The sequence below is a fragment of the Phyllostomus hastatus genome, unplaced genomic scaffold, assembly GCF_019186645.2.
Source record: "Phyllostomus hastatus isolate PE091 unplaced genomic scaffold, TTU_PhHast_1.1 phas_scaffold_760, whole genome shotgun sequence".
Taxonomy (NCBI): domain Eukaryota; kingdom Metazoa; phylum Chordata; class Mammalia; order Chiroptera; family Phyllostomidae; genus Phyllostomus; species Phyllostomus hastatus.
In genome coordinates, this window is record NW_025334040.1 from 1,517,088 (window position 1) to 1,541,071 (window position 23,984).

At 44.9% G+C, this 23,984-nt stretch overlaps 1 protein-coding gene across 3 annotated transcripts in view; it reads right to left on the reverse strand.

Moving 5' to 3' along the window:
• DEPDC5 (DEP domain containing 5, GATOR1 subcomplex subunit) overlaps positions 1-23,984 on the reverse strand; it is a 92,455-nt gene that overhangs the window by 47,748 nt on the left and 20,723 nt on the right. For 2 of the 3 annotated variants that reach the window (XM_045826772.1, XM_045826773.1), the window contains exons 11-24: positions 22,493-22,562; positions 22,108-22,180; positions 21,397-21,500; positions 20,823-20,897; positions 19,118-19,252; positions 18,249-18,310; positions 17,850-17,923; positions 15,644-15,713; positions 13,685-13,721; positions 12,819-12,939; positions 10,217-10,437; positions 7,128-7,331; positions 5,301-5,436; positions 4,225-4,325 (exon numbers count right to left, since the gene is read on the reverse strand). In XM_045826772.1, the coding sequence (XP_045682728.1) occupies positions 4,225-4,325; positions 5,301-5,436; positions 7,128-7,331; positions 10,217-10,437; positions 12,819-12,939; positions 13,685-13,721; positions 15,644-15,713; positions 17,850-17,923; positions 18,249-18,310; positions 19,118-19,252; positions 20,823-20,897; positions 21,397-21,500; positions 22,108-22,180; positions 22,493-22,562 (1,483 nt within the window). The remainder of the gene's footprint in view (positions 1-4,224; positions 4,326-5,300; positions 5,437-7,127; positions 7,332-10,216; positions 10,438-12,818; positions 12,940-13,684; positions 13,722-15,643; positions 15,714-17,849; positions 17,924-18,248; positions 18,311-19,117; positions 19,253-20,822; positions 20,898-21,396; positions 21,501-22,107; positions 22,181-22,492; positions 22,563-23,984) is intronic. The other variant, XM_045826774.1, reaches the window with a different exon arrangement.

Sequence of the window (23,984 nt, forward strand, 5' to 3'; positions counted from 1 at the left end):
CCCTTCGCGTCTTATTTTCAGTCGAACAGACCTGCTATCGGCATGCGACAGCCCCGACAACCAGAGAGAACAGAGGTGAGACCTCCTGGTCAGCCAGCTATGCTCCAACCCGGAATTTGGGGATGAATCTCAGTGTTAAGGTTCAAAGCCAGACACAACCTGGGGGGCTGATACTGAGAAAAGTCATCTCAGTTCTGTCTCATCTGACATCTGCTCAGAGTCAAGAAGTCTAAATGTGTTCTCAGGCCGAAAGGGATAATCAATGTGGGGCCTTTGGGCCTGGTTCCAGGGGGTAGCTACACGTCTGTTCATGGGGCAAGTCATTGCTCCTCTCTTGGCTGCAGGCATTGTGCTTACCCTTAAAAAACCCACCCTGCCTAGGCCCTGGCAAGGTGGCTCAGTTTGTTGGAGCATCACCCCATACACCAACAGGTTGTGGGTTCAGTCCCTGGTCGGGGCACATACCTAGTTTGTGGGTTTGATTCCTGGCTGGGGTGCATACTGGGGATCTTTTGGTGAGGCAAAAGATCCATGTTTTGCACATCAATGTTTCCCTCTCTCTCTCCTTTGCTCTCTCTAAAATCAATAAACATATCCTCAGGTGAGTACTGAGAAAAAAAAGCCCCACAAAAAACCTAACCTGCCTGGATGAGTGAGTCTGAGGCCCTTTCTTCTGGTCTCAGTGTTCTGTGACTTACTTGTACTTTAACTCTCAGGTCCAATCTGCCACATGGACCTAACACTCAACACAAACACCAACTTGGAGATTCTGGGTCCCAACACCAAAGAGAAAGAAAACTTGGCATCGCTTATTTTCTTTTTCAAACTTATCTAGAGCACTTACGCCCAATGAAGAGAATGACACCGAGAGCAAGTCATCAAGTGGTGCCAGTTAAAGAAACAGAGGCATAGAAAACTACCTGCCCAGGCCCTCCAACTGCTTGGTCCCTGCTGAGCCGCACGTGGAAAACATGTGAATAGTTCAGGTGCAAGGCTCCAGCCGATGATGCTCAAAATGCAATTCAGCGGGGCCAGAAGGGAAACCCACAGAGATACCACTCCTGTGAATCGTGACTCACATGTGAATTAAGTCCAAATGAGGAGAAAATCTGAGTCATGCCTGAGTGCCTGCAGATGGTGCAAACTGCCAGGCCCAGGGGGTGAAGGTGAGGTCACAGATGAGGTCTTCTATTTTTTAATAAACAAAGTGTTAACTAGGTGGTTTGTTTAGACCTCACCTTGAGCCAAAACAAGAACCCAATGTGACATTTTGCCCTTGAGAACCCAATTTACTTTCTTTTTAAATTGATTTTATTTTATTTTTTCAATTGATTTGAGAGAGAGAAAGAAACATCAATTTGTTGTTCCACTTATTGGTGTATTCATTGGTTGACTCTTGTATGAGCCCTCACTGGGGATTCAAACCTGCAACCTTAGAGGATCAGGATGACACTCTAACCAACTGAGCTACCCCGGAGGGCAGGAACCTGATCTACTTTTTTTTTGTTAGAGATTTTATTTATTTATTTCTAGAGAGAAGGGAAGGGAGGGAGAAAGAGAGGGAGAGAAACATCAATGTGTGGTTGCCTCTCACAAGGCCCCCACTAGAGACCTGGTCTGCAACCCAGGCATGTGCTCTGACTAGGAATCGAACTGGCAACACTTTGGTTCACAGCCCGTGCTCAATCCACTGAGCTACACCAGCCAGGGCACTGATCTACTTTTGATCCTTACAATTTTGTGAGACAGGTAGGCAGGCAGGAAGGCCAGGGAAGATCTTTATGCCCATTATACAGATGAAGAACCTGAGGCTCAGCATGGGCTGAAGGCTAAACTCCAAATGCTATGAGAGCAAAGGCTGGGTACTTAGTTCTGATCATTTTCATCAGAGCATGCTCCCTCGTCCACCACATCATAATTTAGGTCACACATTCAAACCACACTGTATCACTGGAGCCACTCACAGTCCAGCTCCCTGCAAGAGGGCTTTCTTTTCATGGTTGTTACCCCACATGGAACTGCTTCACATGGAATCCCACACCAAAGCTCCCTGAGGTGAGAAGGATTGGTGTCTTAATCATTTTGTTTCTTCTCAGGCCTTAGCACAGTACCTAGAGTTCCAGAAGTACTTCTGCAATGGGTAGGAGTTTAGTGGGTATGGAGGAAGCCAGCCATATTCTATGAGGACTGAGGATGACTGGAAAGAAGTCAGTTCCGAATCATGCAAGGCAGAAACAGACTGCCTGATGCTCTGAGGAATCCAGTTAATTGTTCCAGAATGAATACTAAAGGTTGTAAGAGAGAGAAGAAGAACATTCTTCAGTAAGAAGCTAACTTTAACTTCAAAAGGCTGTTAGCATTCTTTCAACTTCCTGATGTGTGCCAGGCACTGTTTTAAACTCTGGAGATACAATAATAAAAAAAAGAGAGAAAGATGTATATCAGGTGGTACTATGGAGATGTAGTAGGCAGGGAAGGTAGATGGGAATCGCCAGGATAGAGACCGGCAATTCAAGTAAGACCTGAAGGAAGAGAGCAAGCTCTGGGTAGGGTGGCCATGTAATTTATCATCCAAACCAGAACACTTCTGAGAGGGAAAGAGGCCACTCTGAACACTCATATAGGACAATAAATTCAAACCAGGGCTGTCCTAGGCAAACTCATATGTACAGACCTCAGCCACGAAGCTCTCTGGTGTGAGGTCACAGCAAGAGAAAGGACACGAGGTTCAGGGTGTGCCTGATACATCTGGGGAACCGACAGAGTGGAGAGGAGTAAGGAGCCACGTGACGCAGGGGGCTCTGTTGGCCCCCACAATGCCTTTGGCTTTTACTCCAAGTGCACTGGGAAGCCCTCAGAGGGTTTTGTGCAGATAAATTTCATAACCTGACTTCTACTTTTGAGGAGTTACTCTGAATTGTTGCGCTGAAAATAAACTGGAAGGGCAGTTAGCAGGCTGCTGAGAAAATTCAGGCAAAAGATGATGGATGGTATGTTGGACTGAGCTAGGATTGGTGGAGGTAATGAGATATGGTAAGATTTTAGATATATCCTGAAGGTAAATCTGACATTAATTGGTAATTGCACATGGTAACAAAGGTTAGAATAATTTCATCTAATTTCTTTCTGTGGCTAGTTAACATACATAATTAATCAGGAAGCATAAAGTCAAAGATGGGAGTTCAATTCCCATGTGAGGCCAACGCTACAGACCACCTCCTGATGACCCCTGACCGCTCTGAAAACACCTGCTACTGGTCATAAAGGGGCTGGACAAAAGAAGAATGGTCCTATTTAACTCTAGTACCCTGACCAGAAAAAGAACCCGAGGGGCCCACACCTTCTCTAAGAAGCTAAACATTCTAGAACATGCTCATGTAATTGAACACTTGCAGATCAATTAGAATAATTTTGTGGGTCATTCAGATGCTTCTCACATATGGCAGCTCGGTCTTGGAAGCCTAAATTCATTTGTCAAAAAAATGTGCTGAACAATGTGAGGATGAGTCGAGATAGCTCTTCCAGTCTAGTGGAGAGACAAACATGGAAACAGCGGGATCCGGACGCGCCAAGTGGTACAACTGGGCGATGCACGTGAAGGTCTGTGGAAACGTGCCCAACATCTCCTGGGTCAGCTTGGGGAGGAGAGAGAAGCGCCAGGGAGGGCTTCAAAGAAGAGGTACTGTTGGAGCTGATTCATGAAGGCTAAGCTGACATTTCCCAGGCAGAATCAGGGGTTGAAGACAGAGAGAGAAGAAGCATGTTTCATACAGAGAGACGAGCCTACGCAAAGAAATAAGAGGAAGAACAAAGCACCACTCTGTTCCTCTCTGGGCCTCTCCTGATTGTTTTTATGGAGGTGGGTGTGTGCCTCCCCCACCCCACCCCACCCACACATAACTGAAAGCTCTTGTGGAGCAGAGACCTCCCTGCTCTGGCCCTGGTGCTGCCCTCAACGCCAAGTTCACAAGCCGCCCTCAATCACGACTCACTGGCAGACCAATGATAAATGTGGCTTGACCAGCATGTTCCCAGCTAAAAATGTAACGTGCGGTCCATTTATAATCCCATGTATTATAAAGTACTGCTTCTAAATAGGTCACCCAAAATTGTGGCTGAAATGATCCCAGAATAGACATGGCCCTTCTTTTCTGGTCCCCAAGTCATTTCCAGACGTGAGCCTGCTCTGGGCATCCCGACTCTTTCACCTCTCCGATCGGTTACCTGCACCACTGTTGTTGCTAAGCAGGCTGGCAGAAAGCTCTTCCGTTCCACTGAAGCTCAAGAAGGACACGCCGTCATCAGGCTGGCGGGAAGAGCTGTGCCTGCAGAGAACAGAGCCCAGCCACCTGGCTTAATGCACATCATCACCTCCTCCGTCCTGCTCACCCTGTATCCCACCAGGGGTTTTCATCAGAAACAGGCCTGAATATTCAGCCACACAGGCTGACAACCCCTGGGATCCAAATCACAGGCTACCAGGCCTCTGGGCTTGGTTTGTGTGCCCATTCTGGCCTCTTGTGACTGGCTGCTCCTGCTCTGATACCTTAGCTGCCATGCCATGCTAGACCGCTTGCCCTTTCTGTCCTAAGCTTCCCCCTGCTACCACCAACAGGAGGGTGTGACGTGCTTGAAAACAGGTACCAAGTTAGCCTGGTAAAGATGGTCCCAGCTGGTTCATATCCCTCATCCATCCCATGGGTCAAACACTGCTCTTTGCAAAGTGCTTCCTCATGCATCACAGGGAGTCTGGGTGTAACCCGGGCTCCTGCTTGTCAAGGCTTAAATGACTTTCTTCCTGCACTGAGTCTCTTTGGATGCCTGTAATGCATTCAGAATTCTGGTACAAAGAGTTATTTTTAAAAACACAGGCCTTGATTTTCATTGCTTTTAGCATTAATTTATTCTAAACACAACAGTGAAACTTCTCAATGATCAAAACGACAAAAGTCATAGACTACCAAAGATGCACAGCACCAATCCCCTACCTCAGCACCTCTCTTCACCCTGGACTGAGGAGTAGAAGAAACCCATGGCTGAGGTCTACAAAGTGTGCTTTTGAATTACACCTGAAGCTTAAGTAGGGCCTAGGTAACTTCTGCCAGAAATGACAGGCTGTTTACTTTGCACTTGGCCCATTGAAGGGGATGATGCTAACTGACAAAGGAAAACCCTCTTCTCATACTGTCTCTTCAGGTCCTCTAAACATGACGTTTTGTCAGCGGTCCATTCTGCACATTGTCTTGGGTGCTGAAGAATGTCCTTCAAGGTCCCAGCTGGAGCACCGTGCACATTCTCACCTTCCAGCGGCTTCATGATAGGCTAACTCCAGCAGCTCTGCAGAGGAGTGGGTCGGGTCCCTCTGCCTGCTGCCCTGCAGCTCCGCCATATTCTGTCGGGTCTGATGATGGATCTGGATGGCCTCTCCGGATGGTCCTACCCAGACAAAGATCCACTGAGCACCATGTCCACCCGACAGCTAGTGCTGTGCATTTAGTTTCAATCTTCCCCTTTTCTGGCTGCTGGGATGCGAGTGTTGGAGAGATGGAAAGAGCACGCCACAGACCACACACACAAAGGAATGTTACACACGTGACCCTCCAGCTCCCACATGGGACATCTCCTCTTCCAAGCTGAACTCATCCTCCTGTTTGACCTCATGCTGGTCATCCTGTTCAGCCTAAGAGTATTTAAGAGCCTCTGTCTCATGCATGTCAATCGAGATGCCACAGAGAAATACAGGAGTGTAGGAGACAAGAGCCCTTCCCAGGAAGGTTAACACAAACTAAATGAAGAGCAACACACAAGTGACACACCCATGGCTCTGTTAATATATAGAGATGGCGACAACTGTGACTTGAAGAAGCAGAGGATGCACAAGCGCAAAAGACACAAGTGGGAGATAAATCAGAATTAGTCAAACCTACTAAAAAATGCTTCCTAGAGAAAGAGAAGTTTCAGAGTGTTAAACAAACTCAGCAGGGGCTGAAGGAGAGGATATCTGGGCAGAGGAAACAATCTGCGTGAGACCCCAAGCATGAAGAGGCAAGACAAGTGCAGAAGACCACCAGCTGGGCTTGGGCGAGAAAAGAACCTCTGAGGATGGCGAGAGGGGACAGAATGCTGGGGACTGGCAAAGGGGGGCCTCAGTGAGCAGAGGCCCCCAGGGACAAGAGGGCACAGTTTTGGAGAATGTTGTTTTGGTCAAGTGTTACATGCTGGGTGTTTGGAGGAAAAGCACAGAAGCAAGAAGAGCAGAGAGTCATGGAGGAAACATCAACAGTTCTCCTAAGAGAACCCAAAGGAAAGCAATGGAGGTAACAAGGGAAAGAAAGACACCAGAAAGAAAAGTCATATGACTGACTATGGCAGAGATAAGGAGGGCAAAAGAGGCATTTGAGAATGACCCCCAATTACACCCAAAAGAACAGGATTCAATACTCACTTACTTAACTTTTAACACTAAAGCAAGTAAATAATAATGATAATAATAACAATAATAACAAGAACAACTAGACATTTCTAGGCATTCATTTTTCCATGAAAAAACCCTGGAGTTTAATGCATCTGTTCCTTCCCCGCCCAGTAAGAGCCCACTAAGCTGAAGTTTAATTTTAGCCACAGCTTTCTAAAATCTTACTGTCATCTTTTGGACAGAATACAGATCAAAAAGGACCTAACTAGGAAAAACTGAATTGAGAAAAAAAATTTTTTTCAGTTGTTAGAAACCCCTGAGAGAAAACAAAGGAACATAAGTGTGTAACCAGAACAGTAACATCAATGTCCGGAGAGAGCCAAGACAGGAAGGAGTGAACAAGAATGAGGGACATTAAGTGTCTTAGGAAAGGAAGCAGATGGCAAAGCACAGTTTCTTTCAAACAGAAAAACAGAAGCTCTCAGGTTGATACAGCTAATTATAGTCACAAAGCCCATGCCCAGTGTGTCCTCCAATCTTCACAAGAATGCCTGCGGTAGGCAAAGTGGGCGTGGCTATCCCCGTCTTACAAGAGGGGCACCAGAGGTGCAGAGGAGTGTGGACACTGGGCCGAGGCCACATGGTTGAACAGTGCTGAGGACCAGGACTAGGAGCTCCCAGTCCGGAGCTCTCGCCTGAACCACCAACTTACCCACAGGAAAAGTGTGCATCCAGCGCCTTCTGTTGGACGTGAGCTTCATGGGCATTCGTGAGGGGGCAAAGGGGTTGATCAGCGCCCGCTGGGGTGTATATCCCCCGGGTCGAACGTGTAGCATGGACTCTGCACTGCCTACGTGGAAACGTCCTGGCGCACTGGAGTCTCGCTGCGGTGGCTCCATCATGTTCTCCAGGACATCTGCCAGTCACCGTCGAGTTGAGGCACAAAGAGAGAGCAGAGAGCCACAGTGAAACCAGAGCTAGGCAGACGGATCTGCCAAGGCTGACAAGAATCTTAGACATCATACATGTTAAGCAGTGAGGGAAATGAGTAAAATAACCAAACTATGAAGAACTGAAATATTGAGTTTGTTTACCTTTTAACTAATTAGTTTTGGTTCCCAAATGATTGGCCCAATGAAGCCACACCCAAACTAGATGAGGAGGGCCATGCATCTCCTAGAGACCCTGGACTTCAAGCCGGGAACAAGTAAAGGGCAGGACTTGAGTTGCCTCCCTTGGAGATGGGGTGGGTATATTGTATACATGGGAGGAACAATAAAAATATATAGTTGGCGACCAGAGAGAGGGCAGACCCCGGCAGAGATAGTCGATGTGTTTGCTAAACTGGTTTAATTTTCCTCTTAGGCACACGACAGGACTACAGCTTCCTGTCCCTTTGTACTGGGGCCAAATAATGTAGCCAACTTCCAGCCAATAGTCACAGGGAGAAGCGACATGCTCCAACTGGAGAGCTGGACCATACATGTCTCCACATATCATCTCCGTTCTCTCCCCACCCCCCGCTGTGGCAACTCCACAGACCAGTGTTGATGTTCACAGCATCCCAGGATGAAGGAGCCTGGGACCCCTAAACAACTGAGTGGACCAGAAACATCTCCCATCGACTCAGTGGCCTGGAACACAAACAAGCAACCAAACATTACTGTGTTTGAAAAAAATATTCTTGGGAGGAAAGGACAAAGAAATGGATGCATCTAGCCTTGACCAGGCAAGGAGATGACACGGTATTGAGACTCAAGCTGCCCACCTGACGGCAGACACGCCCCTGCTATGCAGCCCACTGAACGACCCGGGCACATCAAAGAGCTGGAATCCAAACCAACTCCCTTCGTCTGCATCTCATGTTCACTAGGCAACCACCCAGTTTAGAAAGTTGGTCCAGCAGATGCAAATTCCAAGGCATCAAGGATTCTGTCTTGTCCACCATTACCTACCCCGTAAAAGCCTGGGATATAGTAATATTTAATTCCTCAAGCCGGTTTACGTGCAAGAAGAGAACATTAAGATCTCCATGAAAGCTATGTTTTTCATTGTAAATTAATGAGCTGATGCTCTGGTTTACCAAATGAAAAAAGAAAATGGTCTAGCTAGTTGTCATGGAAATAAAAGCAGAAAACCTTATTTTAAAAAATTACTATGTACTCTGAAAAAGTCAAGAAACAGGACTAAGCGATAGAGTGGGTCAAAAATAGGGGTAGAAGAAAGGAGAAATGTTTCCTATGTTCCACTGAGTGGGTATGTGGGTGAAAATCCTTACATATAACAGAGAAATAAGAAACTAAGGGCCTATGGATGTATTGCCTTGTAATACTCTGGTGAAATGATTTATGGCTTTTCTAATAAACTCCCAAATATCACTGAGGATGTTGAAATCTATTCTACTATTCACATCACTTTGAAGAAAATTGTTTTCAAAGCTACTTGGATTAAGACCAGCATTATCTCTTCAGAGGAGATCTGACTTTTGGGATAACAAAGGTTTTTAAAGGATTAACGTTTAGTTTTAATTTAGTTTTTGCAACAGACCCTTCTAAGAATATTTTCAGCAAAATGAAAGTCACTGTCACATAAACTTAGAAATTTCCAGAAGGTGGGAAGAAGCTAACCTAGAAATTTTCAAATGCCTTAAAATTCTTATGACTACTAACTTTAATTAACGCAGGTAACATAAGTTACTTTCTATAGCCATATAATTAAGTATCTTCTCCTTTCTCTTTCAGAATTTGTTTTTATACTCTGAATCTGTAAAAATACAAAAACTTTTCTCAGCAGTCAAAACTTTTCCCAGGCCCTTGGCACAGCGTGCCTGGTGTTAATGGGTGCAAACGCCCCGCCCCTCTGCCCTGAAGACACACGAGGACTTCCCCGTAGACACACTGGGCCACGGAAAGCATTCCTTGGCTTTGAGAACCCTTCCAGGGCAACAGGACATGGCTGTGTGTGCCCAGCATTCCTCAGTCAGGGACCAAGTCAGGAGGGCTATGCTTCCATTTACATAACATTCTTGAAATAAGGAAATTATGGGAGAATAATTAGTGGGGGAGTGTGGGTATAAAGGGGTAGCACGAGGGAGCCTTATGGTGAGGAAGTAATTCTGGATTTTAACTCTAGTGGTGGCTATAGAAATCCACACATGACAAAACTGTATACAGACACATACAAATGACTGCAGGTAAACGTGGTGAATCCAAACAGGCTCTGTGGAATCCGGCAATGTCATTTTTCTAGTTTAGATATTGTACTAGAGTTACACAGGATGTCGCCACGGGGGAAAATGAGTGAAAGGTACATGGGACCTCCCAGTGGGTTTTTTAATGATTTTCCATGTATCCATAATTATTTCAAAATAGAAAGTTTAAAAAGTCAGGAGGGGCTTGTATACCCTAATTGTTGGTTTTGCTTAATGGGAAAAAATAACAGAAAAGGTAACACTTGTGTTCCTTAGTGCAAGCCAGGTTTTCTCTTCAAACATGAAGAGAAATCTTAAAGTGGAATATAGGACAGAGGCTGTTTTAAGTGTGGCACAAGTGGGAATAATACCAAAATAAGCAATCACCTTTGACCCCAGGCCTAAGAAAAGCTCTACAAGAACATATGGAAATGTATGAAGTTATAGGTACAGGGATAGAAAGGATGGAGACAAAATTAATACACACATACATACAGCTCAGGCGGTTTGTTCTTGTTGCACCAGCATGAAACTAATTAAAATGTGGGACTGACGCCCCTCCCCGTCCCTTACTATAGGAAGGAAGCTCTGCGGGGCCTCAGCGCTCTGACCTCGCGTGCTGGTGTAGCCCAAGGAGCTGCTGACTTCGTACTGGTGCAGGTGGGGCAGCGGGATCATGAGCATGTTGGCGCTCCTGCCCAGGGAGCTGTCGTCAGATGCCTGGCTCCTCACTTCCTCAGTGGGCAGCGCACGGCTGGGCACGGAGGGGCTGGAGGAGACGTCGCAGGAACTGGCACTCTTCCGATTTTGACTCTCCCGCTCTCGCACAGACCTGACCCAGGAGAGACAAGGTACCGCCAAGTCAGGGACGCTGCCCCACCTAGGTTAAAACACCAAAACCCATCCCCAGCCCAAGGTACTTGGGAAAACAGTAACAAAAATCCCCAATGAGATCTGTGAGTGGGATGTAGTATAAGAGGTACTCTGCCCAGAGCAGCCTGTGAGAAAGGAGAGAAGTGACAGACAGTGCTCAAATGGCCGAAGTGCTGGGGTCAGAGCTCTGAAGAAGTAATTGCTCTGGTCTGACCCCACCCACCAATCTCATGTCACTGAAAGCGGGGTGACCAGGCGTGACACAGCAGGATGCAAGAGGAGGCACACAGCACCACCTGAGGAGTCTTGTTGCACCAGAAACTGAAAGTCCCACCAAGCCACTGGAGATAATTGCCAGTTCACAGAAAATTTAGAGAATAGAGGATGAATTGAACTTTACAAGGGAGCAATAAACCCAAGGAAGAAAGATCTTCTGCAGTCATAGAAAAATGACATTACAGCCAAATGTGACATGTGCGTCTTCTTTAGATCCCCATTCAAACAAAACAACTGTAGAAACACATTTTTTAGTCAACTGAGAAATCTCAATATGGACTAGCTATCAAAGGATATTAAGGAGTTAATGTTATTTGGTTATCAATGATACGGTACTGTTTGGTCTTTTTAATTCTTATTTGTCGGTAACATATACTGAAATATCTACAGGTGAAAAAACCAGAATGCCTAGGACTTGTTTTAGAATACTCAAGCAAATTTAAAGTGTGGGGGAGTGATGGAACAAGATGAGACACGCTGGCCACTGTCCATTACGCTAGTCTACCTATTAGAACATGCTCGAACATTTCCTTAATGAAAGTGTAAAAAACAGTACCCCCTGATTAAAACATAAAACTCCTTAGGGGGAAAACCTCTGGAAACAGTAGGAAGAAGGATCAGAAGGAGAGATGCCTGATAGGTAGGAAGAGTCCAGAGTGAAAGAGTCAGCAACCAACGACAGGGCTGCCCCTCTGGCGTCAGAGCTGTTCCCTTTCTGCCTGGAGGGGTTTTGTTGTAAGCAAGAGCCTAAATAGAGCGTGAAAACAGATCCCAAGGTCTCACTACATGCTCATTATTTCAGCAGTAAATATTTGAGCACAGTCCATGCTCAACCTGCACGAGGGATAAAGCACTGGTTAAAATGAGGTCTGGGCCCTGGCTGGGTAGCTCAGTTGGTTAGAGCATCGTCCTGATAAGCCAAGGTTGCAAGGTCAATTCCTGGTCAGGACACATAGAAGAATCAACCAATGAATGCATAAATAATTGGAACAACAAAAATTGATGTTTCTCTCTCTCTCTCTCAAGTCAATAAATAAAAATTTTCAAAACAACCCACAAAACAAGGGTCTGGGCCCTCAAGGAACATACCACCTGTGTGTGTCTGCCAGTCTCTGATTAGAAAAAAAGAAACCAAGGGCCTTAGACTATGAAAGCATTTTAAGATAAGCACTATGAGCCCTTAAGCAGAGTCTATGTCTACGGGAGCTTCTGTCACCAGCACTTACTCTAAGGTCCAAACATTCTCAGGATGAGACATTAGGAAGGAATGAAGGAAGAGGACAGAAGACAATCATGTGACCAGTATGAGCTCATTTGTCACAGTGTGATGAGACAGAATAGTGTTACAATCAGTTGTGCTTAAAGTTGCTTATTTAAGAAATCTGGTAAATTCAGTCAAGTGGAGAAAAAATAAGTTAGATCTCTGTCTCACACATAAACTTCTATATAATGAGCGAAAGCCTAAAACCAAGATGATACAGTATCAGACGGAGGTGGGTACCAGACTTAACAGGGAGGTCACTCCCTAAGTCACATAAATGTCTAACCACTATGCCGGGCACCTGAAACTAGTAACACTGAATGTCAACTGTAATGGGAAATTTTTAAACATTTTAAGTATTAGGAGAAAATAGTAAGTACATATCTCTAACCTTACACAAGACCCAGAAATGCATAGATTGGTAAATCTGACTATATCACAATTACAATATGACCAAAACGCCATGGAACAAATTTAAAAAGCAGGAATAAAAAAGAGGAAAAAAAAACCCTTGCCCTTTGGGAATAATAAACCTGAAATAAACTCTGGGCCCTAGGATCTATATATGTTAGTGGCAGCTCTCCTTATTTTGGGACAAAACTTTATAGCAAACATAGCTAACAAAATGGCTGACCCAGAGAACCTGAAAACAAAATCCCTAATATTCTATATGGTATGGCTTCTCTTTGGCTAACTTTAATTTGAAACATTTTCTAGGATGTTCTCATTAAGGTCCCTACTGGACCTCACATTTTCATAAGCAATTTTTATATCCACCCCCCGAAGTGCATCTGGCAGAAAACCTGCAGGTGGCGAGGCGCTGAGCACGGGACGGGCCTGGCAGCCTGAACACCTGAGCGTCGTAGGCATCGTAATCTACTTGGATGGGAAGGGCGTTCTCAGATTCTTTTGGAGTCCCAAGAGCTGAAATGCACAAGTAATATGGATTGTCATCAAAACACATTTCAACCAGATGCCGTCAGAGGGTCTTCAACAAAATCTGCAAGGGAGCCCTGACTGGTATAGCTCAGTGGACTGAGCATGGGCTGCAAACCAAAGGGTCTCTGGTTTGATTCCCAGTCAGGGCACATGTCTGGGTTGTACGCCAGGTCCCTGGTGGGGGCCACACAAGGAGCAACCACACATTGATATTTCTCTCCCTCTCTTTCTCCCTCCCTTTCCCTCTCTCAAAAAACAAATAATGTTAAAAAATATATATCTGCAAGGCACAGATGATCATCATCACTATCTCCCCCTTGAAAAAAAATGGGATAACCCATTCATTGGATTGTTGAGATAAATGACTTATACATCAAAGGAGGCAAAAGAGTATAGCTTTAAGTACAGGCAAGGTGATGGCAGTATCTCACTGCCCAAAAAGTGATCCCACTTTTAAAGTATCATCATAATATGTATGTTTAGTACTTTGAAACTTTCTACCTGACCCCTGTAATTGACCCATGGAAAAGAAAAACAAGGTTTTATTATCATCCATTTTGCAGTTGACAGGACAAAAATATACAAGGTGCTTAAGACATCTTCCAGAGGTCACACAAGGGGAATTCAGGCCTCCCAACTTGGCGGTGAACTTTTTATGTGACCTCACATAATCTTGTTGCTATGGTTGGCTCACTCTTTCTAAAAGACATAAAAGAAGAAACATACTCACATGTATCACGGCCATTTTTTGCTTTCTCAGAGGCAGGCTGTAAAATTAAATAGAGAACCAATCACTCCTTTCTCTGCTAGACTAGAACTTAACACAAGGCACAGTATGGAGGTGGCTGCTCCCCAGGGCAGAGACCATGTCTTACTGCTCACTGTACCCGATGGGAAGGCAGGAGCTAACCAGACTCCTGCCTACCATGGTGTCGAGCCCTGCTAGATCCTCTACTTCCCACCGCACATCTTGTTCACTCTCACAACACTATCCAGTGGGGGCACGGCCCCCACTTCACAGGTGAAGATATTTAATTCTAGAGAGAATAAGGGACTTGTTCAAAGTCACACAATTAGCAGGGGACAGAGCCAAAATCCAAGCCCAGCTCTTCGGACTCTTGGTCAACCCACAAGTGTGTCTGTCCTACTGTAACTAGGTGCCACCTGACCCCAAGCCCTGTGTGCTTCACCTTCACAATGGCCTTCTCTCCTCTCTGCCTACACCCACCAGAGCCGTACATTCGGTAGATCGTCCAATTTTATTGAAATAGAGTACAAAGGTAGAGGAGAAAACTAAAAAAACCTATCACTTTAAAAAACAAATAAATCTTTTTCAGGACCCTGAAACCTTCCGTAATAATACTCATTCTTTCTCCTTTAAAACGACCATCTTGCAGAGAAGTTGCTCCATGTTCCACTTTGCTGAGGCTGGTTGTGGTGAAGGCATAAAACCTCAGAAAGCAGGAGAAGGACCCTTCTGGGCAGAATCCCATTCTGCTAGCACTTCTCTTCTAGACATGGCCTATTTTAGAAGTTTTCCTATCTCCAAATTACTATTTTCCCTATTAGAGGAATAAGATTAACCACCCCCCTTGCAAAAAATGGAAAGAACTGGCCCCAACACTACTAATGTAACACAAACCGGGCAACTTTCAGAGAGTTTGGCTTGGCTAGAAGTAGGCGGAGGGATGAGAGCACCCTGGTGTGGAGCCTCCGTACCAAACAGCCTGTTTTCTCTTCACATTACATTAGAAAGGCTTTTTCGGATTCTTAAGAGCAGCATTTTTACTGGCTGCAAACATATTCCATCGTGTGCATATTTCATGGTTTATTTAGCCATTTCCTTGTTACTCTCACCTTGTTGCAATTATGAATAAAACCAGACCACGATCTATGCAGATTCAGTATCTGAAATATTTCCTTAGCCCACACAGCCAAAAATGAAATGACCTGGTCAAACGGCATAACCGTTTTGCACTGCTACTGATACACGTGGCCAAACTGCCCTTCATTAGAACTGGACACCAACCAGGTACTCAAGCACCAACCTCATCACACTTTTTGGCATAATTATTAACATGTATTAAACCTATTTGGTAAGCAAAAAAATAAATCCCCATTCCTGTTTGTTTTTGCCTTTCTTTAGCTACCTGCTAAGATGTGATTTTTTTGTCCTATTTCCCCTTTCCTGCAACGTGTGTCTCTATGTTTGACCCTATCGGTACCTGAGAGGCCTCAGTGTCTGAATAAACCATCAGATCATCATCATAATCGTTCTTTTATTATTAAAGAACTAAAATGGGCCCTGGCTGGTGTGGCTCAGTGGATTGAGCCCCAGCCTACAAACCAACAGGTCGCAGGTTCAATTCCCAGTCAGGGCACATGCCTGGGTTGCAGGTCAATGTTTCTCTCCCTCTTTCTCCCTCCTTTCCCCTCTCTCTAAAAATAAACAAATAAAATCTTAAAAAAAAAGAACTAAAATAGTTCTTTGCTATAGTTTTGCCAAAGATATTTCTTACATATGGGGATTCTCCTTGTTATTTATTTACTGAACGCGTAAAATTGTAAAGTTCTAAAATGATTTCCTAAACTCATTTATTACCCTGGGGGAAAGGGAGTATCTCAGGACCAAAACAACCTCAAGGGTGCGTGACAGTCCCTAAAGGCACTGCTGGGTGGTGACACCTACCTTCTCTCCCGCCAGTTTTATCCGTGGAGTGAAACTGTTACAAAAGAGCTGGCTTTTGGACGTGTAGAAACTGTAAAGGAAGCAGAAAGGGTCATTAATCTAAACCCCTTTCGTTTTAAACTTCAAGACACAGTTGAAATCCCAGCGATGGATCAGCCCTCTCGTGAATGCCTTTGTGTCAGGCTTTACTGGTCTTCCCCACTCTAACTTTTGTAATTACTATAAAACATTCATTGTGTTTTAAATTGTGTTCTCTTCTCCACCCCGCTCCCCAATAAATCATTTCATGCTAGTCGTCAGGCCTAACTGGATTATAATCTCCTCACGGCAGAGATAAACCTATTTACACCACAATGCTTTTTCACCTGGACACTTGGCCTGATGCTGGGCCCAAGGGAAGTCCTCGTTACTCCTTGACTGATCAGCACTTAGTGAGCAAGAATAACCCAGACAAGAAATAAAAAGGTGGCACTCAAGAAAAGATGGCAGAAACCATTAAGTCTCAATCCCTGAAATCAAAATTTGTGATGAATGTTCAAGCCGGTCTGCAGCAAAGATTTACAACCAAACAGAAGCCAGCGTGGAAGGCTCTGTTGCGGCTCAGCAATGAGCCAAGTGGTCTTCTGCCCCTGGTGAGTCCTGCCTTCAGACAGACAACCCGGAGCGGGTAGAATGCTCTGGAAGCACTCAAGAAAACACGGCTACTGGCTATCAAGGGCAGCACAGAAAGAAGAGAGATGTGGGGGCTGGTTGTTGGAGCATAAACGGGCATTCGGGAGGGAGCAGGCCGGTGGAGAGGCCCACTGGGTGGGAGAGCTGGTACGAGTGAGATGGACATGAACCAGGCGGAATGGAAGAGGGCAAGTGCTGTGTGGGAGCCCTCGGATGTCAAACGCTTCAGTCTTCAGTAAGCCGCATGAGAAACCAGAGGAAAAGGGCCACAGGATTTGGTTTTCATAAAAATGACTCAGTTTTCACAAAAATGATTCTGGCAACCAGGTACAGCAGTACTTGAAGATGGTGGCCCCCAGCCCGCCGATGTTCCCGGGTGCTACATCAGAGACTGCTATGTGAGGGCACAGGGGAACCCTGATGCTTTTTCACTTTCATGGGCTTGGTTCCAAGTAAGGCTTCTACTTGAAGAAAGAGCCCTGTTGCTTAAGGAAACAATTTAAAAGGAAAAAAAAAGAAAAGCACTGGTCTAAAGAAGTGATTCTCAGGGGGCAGAAAGGGGGAAGTTTACCACCTAGGGCACATGTGGCCATGTCTGCAGACATCAAAAAATATTTTTTCTTTAGTCTAAATGATTTCCCTCCCTAGATTCCAATGGTTTCAAACATATTCTCCATAAACCTGTAGTTTAAAAAAAATCATTAAACATTAAAAAGAAGTAATAGCCCCTGTCTCTTCACTTTCGGCTGCAGGTTTATTCGAGGACATCTATTTCTCATAATTCGTTTCCAGAAGATGTGAGCTCTACCTGAAGTGTTTCAAAGAAACAGTTGAACTTTCTGCAGGGCTTTGCATAGGAAAACTCTCTTAGCCCCCAATCCTGCAGATATTTTCGGTTATCACACCTGGGAGTGTGCGCTATTGGTGGCTAGTGGGTGGGAGCCAGAGCTGCTGCTCAACGTCCTCCAATGCACAGGACAGCCCCCAACAACAAAGAACAATCTGGCCCAAAATGTCAGCAGTGTCAAGGTTGAGAAACCCTGGTCTAAAGGATGGACTGAAGGGGAGGGATTAGAAATAGACACACTAAGGTTATTGCCGTTGTTGGAACGACGAGGGCCGGGATGAGGCTGTGGCACTGGCAGAGGGATGAAAGACACCACCCTTGAGCTGGAATCAGCAGGAATGCTGAGGCCTCGCCCCACGTGAAGAAGCGGCATGGGGATTTTTCTGCAAACAGAGGTGGCCGGGCACAGTATCGGCCTGCTATGGTCTGTGTAGTGGGGACAGTAGGAACTGTGGACAGGAATGGAAATAAGTCTGTCAAAATTCGTTTTTATTTTTTTCACTGTAGATTGCTCTTATGTTACTGCCACTGCTTTGCACACAGAGAAGCTTTAAGCAAATGTTAAAACTTTGGTTCCCACATTTTGACCAAGGATTTCATAGTAAGAACTTAACAGATTTGAAGAAAGAACGGCAAGGAAGTTATCCAAAATTCTTATCACATGCTATGAACCAAGATCACACCCACCTGTGGTTTATCCAGTGAGGAATATTATAGTCATCGCCCAGACGAGAATCGCAAGGAGTGCTTCGATTATGCAGCTGAAAGAGAAAAAGTCAGGCACAGGTCAGCAAAAAAAAAAACAAGTAGGACATGGAACTGTTGCAACTTTTGTTTTTAATAAAAACCATTCTCATCCTGGCTGGTGTGGCTCAGTGGATTGAGCACCAGCTTGCCAACCAAAGGGTCTCCGGTTTGATTCCCAGTCAGGGCACATGCCTGGGTAGCAGGCCAAGTCAGGCCCCCAGTGTAGGGTGCATGAGAGGCAATTGCACACTGATGTTAAAAAAAACAAAACAAAACTGTTCTCAAGATCACCCTGGCCCTGAAAACTGGCCTTTAGTAAGCAATCCATAATCGAATCACCTTGAACAACGGGACAGCATGTAATGGTTGCTCCCCCATGCACACCAAGTCCACACCAATTCCTAGAGAAGAAAAGAGAAAAAGAGTTGGGATGGGGTGAGGTAGGGTGAGGCAGATATAACATCTATTATCGATGTTATTTCACTGGGTCAGGGCATGAGGCAAAGCCAATTTACCATCCTATGGCCTATAACCTCTTCAGTGCTGCCTGCGCAGCAAAGAAGTAAACAGGTGCATTTTGTTCTTTCTTTCCCTAGTCCTGTCACACCCGCCACTGTTCAGTGCTTGCCAACCAGCCTCTGACTGCCTTGCAGATAGAGCACAATTTTTCAAAAAGATAACCAGACTTACTAAAGTGTCTAAGCCAGAAAGGAAAAGGAACCTGGTCATTTCAATAAAGAGCAAAACAACCCATGTCACTTAATGGAGCTTCTTTGTTGGCAAGTAGGATTTACTCCCCCAACTCCATCTTGTTGTTGAAACACAGATTAAATGCGGGTCGCAGTGCGAGCTGGGGAAGCGTGACCCATCCTGGAGGGAGGGCTGGGCTACTGATGGTACTTCCCAATATGAGCTGATGGACACTGGTTTCTTGAAACAATCCCCCCAAATAGGGTTCTCCAGTGTCAAATATGTTTGGGAAACTCAGAGGACCAGCTATGCTCTTTAGAGATAAACAGGATATGGGCCTACCTATTCCCTAACTGGGGCCTAACTTGGGAGATGACCCCACATCTCCCAAACCGATCTGACCACAGAATTCTTTCTGTCACCTGGTGTCACTCATCACATCCCCAGATCTCCGATGCACAGAGCCCAGGAAAGCTCAGAGTTCTCAGGATAAGCCCGCACAAATCAGGCAGGATTACCGTTATCGATCATCCGCTGCTTGGTCAAGATCATGAGCAGACGGTCCACTTCGAACACACCCACCCCAGGCGTGATCACCACGGACATCTGCCCCGTCCGGTCGAAGTTGCGGTTGATGTAGTGCTTGTCAAACACTTGCAACAAAGCAGAAAGTCCTCCAATGAAGATGTTAAAGTTTTCCAGGAACCAGCCACGGGTAAGCATCTCTATGCTGTTGGAGCATTTTATCCGTATTTCCACTATAGCAATTGCCACATTCTGACCTGATTTCTAGTTAGGCATGTTCCTGCCTGTCTTTTCCCTTCTATGCCAAGAACTCCTTAATACGAGACTATGTCACTGTCACCTTTGTTCATTCGTCTCCATTGACACTTGCCTTGTGCAGCCTTAAAGGCTCAAATTTCATGTCACTCATTTCCATAAATGACTCTGTACTGAACCTTATAAGAATCAAATATTAACTTCAGATAATATTCGAAAGAGATGGAACAGAATCTTGCAATGACTTTGTAAATTTGGGAAGTTAAATTTTTATTTCTGGCCCATGTAATTCTTACTCTGGAAAATCAGTGATATTCGAATACGACAAAAAATATTTACTAATAAAAGACCCCATTCTCTAGAATCTCTAGCACCTTGGTACAGACAGTGAAGTGACCACACGTGATCACGTCCACCACTGGTCACTGCCAGACAGAGGCCTAACAGGAGCTGGTCCAATCAGATGCTCTCTGCTGGGAACGCGGGATCCTGAACAGAGGGCAGAGCCTGGGTTGCTGGGAGGTGAGCGCAGCTCTGGGCATTCCTGCTGCTGCGCTTGCCAGAGCCACCCTGGCCCCATGTTCTTCCGCATGGTGTTCAAGCCTTTCCTGGCTTCCCCACTGAGCCCCTGTATCCGTAATTTTTTTTTTGTTTACGTGAATGAATTTAGTAGGTTTTTGGGATTTGAAAACTAAGTATTTCAGCCAACACGTAAATGTAGGGACAAACATTTAGAAGAAATCATACCACCCTCTTAACAATGGTGCCTCTTAGAAGGGGCCTAATAGTAGAAGGAGTGGGGAGATATTAATTTTTACTTAGTATATTTCTCCAGTACTTGAATTCTAGGCACACAGGTCACTTCTGTGATTTTTTAAGCCATGACTGGTGTGGCTTGGTTGGCTGGGTGTTGACCCACAAGGTGAAAAGTTGCTGCTTGGATTTCTGGTCAGGGCACACGCCTGGGTTGTAGGTTCAGTCCCCAGTTGAGGAGCGTACAGGAGATGGCTGATTGGCGTTTCTCTCTCATATCAATGTTTCTCATACTCCCTTTCTCCCTCCTTCCCCCCCTCTCTAAAATTACATAAATAAAAATTAAAAAAAAAAAAAAGTAGAGTGAAAAAAAGTACCTAGAAGCAGTTGAGGGACGGGGTAAAAATGAGTAAGAACGCAGTTTAGTAAAGCAGAGAGTCCAAGGGAGATCCCCTCCAGCTCTTAAATCTTAGGTTACCACGAGAAACAGATGAAAACCGCAAGTTAACTTTCCAGCAGAAGCCCCAAGAGCTAAATGGTGGCCATCAGAAGTTACTCCTTTCAATCAGTTTGGGGGGTTGGTGGGTGTGAATATCATGGACTAGGTCTGGGTATTTGGGCTTTAGTAAAGAGAAGTTCATGGTCACGAGGTAAGCAAATGCCTGCTCACTGGCTAGTGTCCTTCCTCACCATTGAATGACAGATTGATGGCCTCCAGGTAGTTGCCTTGTGCTGAGGTAGAATTTTCTCCTTGAGGAAAGCCCTCTGAAGCAAAAGACACAAGAGAAGGAAAAATAGCTTGTGAAAGATAAACTCCTTTTTAAAAAAAAAAACTTGTTTATTGAGTTTATTGGGGTGGCATTAGTTAATAAAATTACATAGGTTTTGGTGTACAATTCTATAATAGTCATCTGTATATTGTATTGTGCGTTCACCCAAGTCAAGTCTCCTTCCATCACATTTACACCCCCTATACCTCTTCTATCTGTCCGCACCCACCTTCCCTCTGGTAATTACCACACGTGATAAACTCTTAAAAACCAAGTGCAAGGTACCTGGCTCCAAAGGGCCCCCACCCTGTAGGAGGGACATTATCGCACTGTACTGAACACATCAAGAACAACTGGACCCAACCAGAAATCGAAACCTGACAGAAGCAGGAGCTACACCGGCCACTGGAAGGGAAAGAAGCAGGGACCCCGTCGTCTCCCAGCCCATTCCACGCCTCCTTCCCTGTGGCACCTCCACCACATGGATGCAGTACCTGCCTGTTCCAGTCGCACCAACACTGGATACTGGATGAAGAGTTTTTTAATGGTCACAAGGAGCGAAGTCCACTCTTCTCTCCTCTCATTCTGCACCACCACTCTGAAAGGAGTATTATCAGAAATCAGATGTTAAGCAGCTATTACACACAGGTGATTATATTGTGATTATACATGAAAATGCCCTTACTCTTTACATATGCATAGGAACAAAATGTTATGCTACCTATAATTTACTCCCAAACAAAATTTTGTTCCCCTGCCAAAAAGAAGAAAAAAAACCAGAGGAAGCAAATACGGCAGGATAACAACTGTGAAAACCAGGTGCTGGATAAATGGGTTCCTTGTATTAACTCATTCTTCTTTGTTGCAAGTTTGAAGTTTTTCACAATAACAAATTTGGGAAGTCTTAATGCAGTTTGGTATCCTAGACTGCATCCTTGTACAAAAGTGGAAAAACGGGTGAAATCTGAGAAAAGCCTGAAATTTAGTTAATAGTAATGTTCGTGCAGTTTTGACAGATGTACCTTGGTTATGAAACGTTAACAAGGAAAGCTTGGTAAAGGGTATATGGGAACTCTCTGAATTATCTTGGCAACTTCTCTGCAAACCTATAATTATTCTAAAATAAAAAGGTTATTAATTTTTTTACAGGTAGGAAAGAAACCACCAAAAAAGGGGTGGGGCCTAGCAAAGGATCCAAAACATACTTGTAAAAGTCTTCGTAGAATCGTCCCTTGTGATCCTGTCGAATGGAGGCTCGGTGTGCTTCAGGAAATTCATCTGAAACAGAGAAAACAGAGCATGTAGATCAGACTGAAAAGATAAACTCACAGTTTCTCTACTTCCTCTTCTGGACTGAACAACTTCAAAATAAATAAATCAATATCTATTAAGTTGGTTTTGAGATGACTCACAGCCCACAAACTTCTTGTGTCCACTATCGGACTGTGACGTCTGCTACTCTGCCCTGTCCACGTACAGGAAAGATGAGCAAGACGGAGCCGTGCAAAGAGGAAGAAGGCAATAAGGAACGGACGGGGGTAGGGATGTGGAAAGATTAACAAAAAATAACTAGGGGAAAGACTTACTCACCAAGAGATTTTGCATCATAGAAAGTTCTAGAAAATAGGACCACTGTCACTTCATGACTACAGTTCTTTTCCTAGGGATGAGTAGAGAAAGAGAAGGTTCCAGTTTATTCCACTTACTTCAATATGAAGCAGCTTGCATGAACATGGTATTCTCAGTTCTAGGAGGCATCGCGGCAGTATAGCATTAGATAACATCAGGTAATTAATTACAGGTTGTATAATACAAAGAACAGACCACTGTTGGGAGCCAGAAGACCTGGATCCAGTCCTGGCTCTGGAACTTACCACTACGTGACCTTGGGCAAATTACCCAAAGATCCAGGAACATGGCAAATGCTTCGAAAATGGCAAATCACTGAAAGGTATGGGTCCCTGTCTCCCAGCTCTTGACTTGGCATGAAATACATCAGCCTGGTGTCACAGGCTCGTGGTATTTGTATCTGCGTCAGTGTTTTTTAAAAAATTTCTACACAAGTGTAGTTCAGGAAACAAGAACAGAACTGATGGTGGTAGATATAAGAATCAAAGACACTCCCAGATCCTAACATTGTCACAGGGTGAGGACTGGCGGCCTCTGGAGATGCGGGTGTTAAAGGCAAGGCACTGAATTACCTTTGGACTGGGGAAGACTAGTGAGAATAAACATTTCCATGGAGCACGGGGGTCAAGATCTGGAAGCAGAGTGTTCACAGATGGAATGAAATTGGGCTTGCACCAGTGAGCTAGCAAGCTCGGTTTCAGGGCCTCCTGAGTCTTTGAAAACAACAGCCTTAATTCACCAACCTCATCTATAACCCAATTGTACTTACTGACTACACCATTTACCATTCACCATATAAGGCATACAATACAGCCTCATATTCTTCTATGGATGTATCTCAAGTGGAGAGAAATTCCTAAGCACAAGCCACAGTAGCAAGAGCAGAGTGCTACGAAAAAGCAGATCTTCATTAGCCACCAACAAATGTATTAGACTCCAGGGCTCTAAACTGAGCATTTTTACCTGATTTTGCTATAAGCGATATATAGGGAAAATGCCTTACAATGGGCCGGCATGGTCATACATGCTTCTCGACGCATGTGTGACGGGGAAGACACTATGCAACAGTGGCAACAAGCCTAGGATTCAAGGAACATATGACAGCACCAGGGTGATGCTTTCAGGCTGGCTCTGGATGAATGGATGGAACAAGATTAGAATCCTCAGTCTGCTTTCACAGGCTCCTGATCATGGATGAGTTACCTAACCTCCTGGAGCTGGGCTTTCCACCCTACGTAATAGGGACAAGAGAAATAAGTGGGATAATATGACAATACCTGCTATGTCAAAATAATAAATATTACCTGGGATTACTACCATTACCTCTGCCACCACCACATTTTGGGCTCAGAAATGAATTCATAAATTCCCATGCTTGATCCTGCTATGCACAGAGTCTGCTGTCCAACAGGGTATATGCATAACTTTCCCCAGACTTCATTAAGTCAACAAT